This window comes from Octodon degus, unplaced genomic scaffold (genome assembly GCF_000260255.1).
Source record: "Octodon degus isolate 3935 unplaced genomic scaffold, OctDeg1.0 scaffold00012, whole genome shotgun sequence".
Taxonomy (NCBI): Eukaryota; Metazoa; Chordata; class Mammalia; order Rodentia; family Octodontidae; genus Octodon; species Octodon degus.
In genome coordinates this window covers 22,237,048-22,241,386 of record NW_004524588.1, presented here as the reverse complement: position 1 = coordinate 22,241,386, position 4,339 = coordinate 22,237,048, and the positions used below count along the sequence as shown (strand labels likewise).

Sequence of the window (4,339 nt, the reverse complement as noted above, 5' to 3'; positions counted from 1 at the left end):
AGCCTCCTTGCAGGGAGTTCTGCTGAAGGGTTCCCTGCTGGGCCTGCAGCCTGGGTCAGAAGAGGATCCCTGGGCCGGGAAGTCTCACTCACTCGCCGGGCCTGCGCTCTGGTCTGTTCAGGATCCCGCGGCCTGGGTCGTCTCACTCACTCGCCGGGCCTGCGCTCTGGTCTGTTCAGGACCCCGCGGCCTGGGTTGTCTCACTCACTCGCCGGGCTCCGGGTCTGTTCCAAGCATAATTACTTCTTTAGCTTTAGAAATTGTTTCCCTATAGACTTAATAAGTTGTTTCACAGTGATTCAAAGAAATATAATATAGTTGCTGTAAAAAAAAACTTGATTTAAAAAAATAATTAAAAATAAAGAATCTGAATTATATCCTTATTGTATCAAGTGGTTATATTTGGATAGCATAACCACTAGGAAAAGCTACTGTTCAAGGTTACCATAGTCTTCAGACTTTACCTTACCCCCCACAAAAGTGTAAACAACACACTCATACACACGTAGAACACACCCACTCACACATGCAAGCACACTGCTGTTGTGTAACACCAAGAGCTGCTCTTCCCAGGCCTCTACTTCCCCACTTCCGCTCTGAGGCTGTGCGGCCTGGGCTGCTGCTTGTTCCCAAACCCCCGTCCCCAGTCAGCTTTCTGACCGCACGAGAGTCGCCTCTGGGGACACTCACAGAGCTCTGCCTTATAAGCTTCCTCACAACTTAAGATGTTTTTTGGAAACCCTGGCTTAAAGCACTAGGCCTCACTGTGGACTGTTGAAAGCCCAGAGCTAATCTAATGGCAGTGAGATCGTGAGGAAGAGCTAGAGCTTGGGAGAAGACAAGTGTTGCCCTGTGGGTGTGGCTCCAGGAGGTGGGGAGTCAGGATGGGATACTGAGACTGCCTTGCGTCTCTGAGGGGCCTGTCACCCAGGAAGAGTCTGAAGCATGTTTCTTTTACTTAACCCTTTACCAAGTATTTACTGGGTTACTACAAAATATTTAGTTACTACTAAGCTTCAGGCCTCTTCTGTAGAGGTTACATTGTAGTTGGGGAAGAAATTAACAAAAATTTCGTGAATAACAACAGAATACCAAGGGCCAGGGAGATAGCTCAGTAGAATAAGCACTTGCCTGGCAAGTGCAAGGGCCTGAATTCAATCCCCGGTACTGCAAAAAAGAAAAAAAGAAAAAGAACCATGAGACAATGTTTGAGACTGGGTGTGGTGGTATACGCCTGTAATCCCAACTCTTGGGAGGCTGTAAAACAGGCAGGTTACTATGAGTCTGATCTAGTAGTGAGACTCTGAACACCCTATAGACTTTTCCCTAAAATACAAAAAAATAAAATAAAATAAATAAACAAACAAACAGACAAAAACAAAACAGAATACCACATGTTAACACCACACAGACCTGAACAGGGAGAAGACAGTGGTTGTCTGGGCAAGTATTTGCATCCATGGTCAGGGAAGACCTGAGCCTCCAGCAAAGCTTATGGAATTTCTGGTGAATTTAAGTGCTTAGGTGTGTAAAAGTCCAGAGAAAAACATTCTATGGAGATGGCAGAGCTGTGCTCAGTGAGCCTGACCTTGTAGAGAAAGAAGAGGGCGGGGATGAGTGGAGTGGCCAGGGACGAGGGCAGACAGACCACTGGCGGTGCTGGGTATCACTAAATTGAGGTGATCTGAAGCTGTTCTGAGATTACCCTGCAGATAGTAGATGATAAATGAACAGAAGAGGAGGTCTAGAAACTTCTGCTGCTAGAAGAGTCTCAGTCAGCTACATCAGAAGGGAATGGGCCTGAGCCTGCTCGTGGAGGGGTAAGTGGGGAGTCAGGGAAGCCATGCATCCTACAAAGACACTGGATCTTGCAGGGGACAGCACTTGCCTGGTGTCTGGAGAAGCAGCCTCTGAGGAGGACTTCTTAGTGTTGCCTCAAATATTTTAAAATCAGATCTCATAGGAAACTCAAAATTCTGGCTTTTCTTGAAAAACCAGACTATGACTGCATTGTGCTTGGAGTCACACATGGCAGCAGCTGCTGGGATGTGCGTGCTGGCCTTCTTGTACCAATAGGCTCCTCTAGGTCCAGCCCTGCCGTGTCCCCAACCTGAGGCTGGCTGCCAGCTAACACCAGTCGTGCAACTGCTCTTCTTGATGTACGTCTCTGCTACTTGCTGACCACTCAGCATATCTACCTTATCTTGTAGGCCTTTTGACTTTTAGATCTCGGCTGAGGTAGTCTGAAAATTGAAGTGGAAAAACTAAAACAAGCTTTAGGGCTAGTGTGAACCTTGGTTCTTTCTTTTAAGACAACCTGTTGAGCAGCTTCCTAACAAGTAATAGCAGCCCTTCATACCAGTCTATGCTGCTGACTGTAAGCCAGGTGGTTCCCTTAGAAGCATTGCTTGGAAATGCAAGATTTTTCAGTGAACCAAGCATGTTCAGTTTCTTGAGCTGGTTATGCAGCTGAGTTCAATGTGTAGAAAATGCACTGATGTCGACTCACAGGTACAGTTTATGTATATTGTATTCCAGCTGATAATAATCAATAGCATTTAAGAAAAGCTTTAGTATAGATGTACCCAAGTTGAGTGCTGTGATTTTTATGGATCGTCTTGTTCTTTCAGACAAGCCAAAGCCATGTACTCCTGTAAAGCAGAGCACAGCCATGAGCTGTCCTTCCCCCAGGGGGCAATATTTTCTAATGGTAAGTACACGCGTGTGATTTATGGAAGTGCAGCGTGGGGAGGATGCAGGAACACTGTGGGGAGTGGGCTAAAATAGAAACCATGGACATCAGATTATAACCTAGAGCCCGCCTCTGTGAAACCTTCATGCATGGGCACACCAGGTCCTCTTGGGTCCTGGGTTCTTCTGTGCAGGACACGTGTGTGCACCGAGTTCTGTGCTCGTCTGTACATGAAAGCAAGACACACACACACACACACACACACACACACACACACAAGCACACAAGTTGGTGATACGAAAGCAAACAGCGTTCCGTCTCTAATGGGAGAGGGACTGTAGCACTGGTTTGGCTTTGATAGTGTGAATGTACAGGTAGAATTTGATATGCATTTTAGCCATTTGTCTAGGTTATGTAATTATTTGAAGCAAATGTTGATTGAATTTGTTTTCCAGTGTACCCATCGGTGGAACCAGGATGGTTAAAGGCAACTTATGAAGGCAAAACAGGACTAGTTCCAGAAAATTATGTTGTCTTCCTCTAATATTACTTAGTGGATGGCAGTATCTTCATGGTATCCATGGTAACAAATAATAAGTGCTATGCTTTTATCTGACACAGATATAGGGATCTGCCCACTAATTGAAAACAGCCCATTTCTATCAAGTTCTTCACCAGCAGACTGCATAGTTCCCTACTAATGGAAAAAGGAAAAATGTTTAAATTCTGTTCCTTCTTTTTTTGGCTTTTTTTTTTCTTTTTGGTAATGAGTACTGTAATTCTCTACAATGTTTCTTCCATAGAAACTGAAAAATCTTAAATACTGTGCTGAATACTATAACAGTTTGAAAACCAGAAATCTGCTATATGGATTTTGAAATCTATTACTACCTGGCATTCTCTGAAGAATTCCGAAATCGTTACTTATAACTGTAATATAAATTGCTCATTTATTTTTTTTCTAAAAAATACACTGCTTTTGTATGATTGTTTTGTTGGTTCTGAACATTTCAAGGAAATAAGTCTTTGTTTTAACATAATTTTATTTTTATTTGTTTTCTAAGTGGATGATAATATCCAAAAGCAATAGTGTATATATATGATGTCTGTAAAGAAAGCCAAACTAAGTCATACACTGATTCCACCAGAAACAGTCTGTCCATAATTCCAGCCAATTTCCACAGGGTTCGAGCAGGAATCACCACATTAATCCTATCAAGGCCTAATGGGAAATATTTTTACAGTGGGCTAGATTTCACTTGTGGGTTCAGTTTACTGACTCTGGCTTTAGAGAATTCGTAACCTGTTTTCACACTGTGGGATAAGGCTGTGAGCACTTGTAGATTACATGCCTGTATCTTCTCCTGGTGGAGTGACGGTGGTATCCCAGCACTGTCGGTACTCTCGTGGGAAGATTGCGGAAGTACAGTATGAAGGCCACCACTTAAATTCTACTCGTAGCACTGTATTGTGTCAGAATATTTTCATACCTAGTTCGGCCACTGAGATATTCTTCTACAGATGATGAGAGCTGTGCCTTCTAAACTCTATGCTTAGTTAAAACAGAAAGTAACCACAAAAGTACAGAAATCCTAAATCACATTGAGCCAGAGAGTTTGAAATTGTGTCATCTTTAGCAGGAATAGT

The 4,339-nt window shown here is 43.4% G+C and overlaps 1 protein-coding gene across 1 annotated transcript in view; it reads left to right on the top strand.

The window, feature by feature from the left end:
* Arhgap42 (Rho GTPase activating protein 42) overlaps window positions 1-3,679 on the top strand; it is a 206,915-nt gene extending 203,236 nt beyond the window's left edge. Inside the window, exons 24-25 of the mRNA XM_023709484.1 lie at window positions 2,631-2,710; window positions 3,148-3,679. Coding sequence (XP_023565252.1) covers window positions 2,631-2,710; window positions 3,148-3,236 — 169 coding nt within the window. The 3' untranslated portion in view covers window positions 3,237-3,679. The remainder of the gene's footprint in view (window positions 1-2,630; window positions 2,711-3,147) is intronic.
* Window positions 3,680-4,339: the final 660 nt, after the last annotated feature.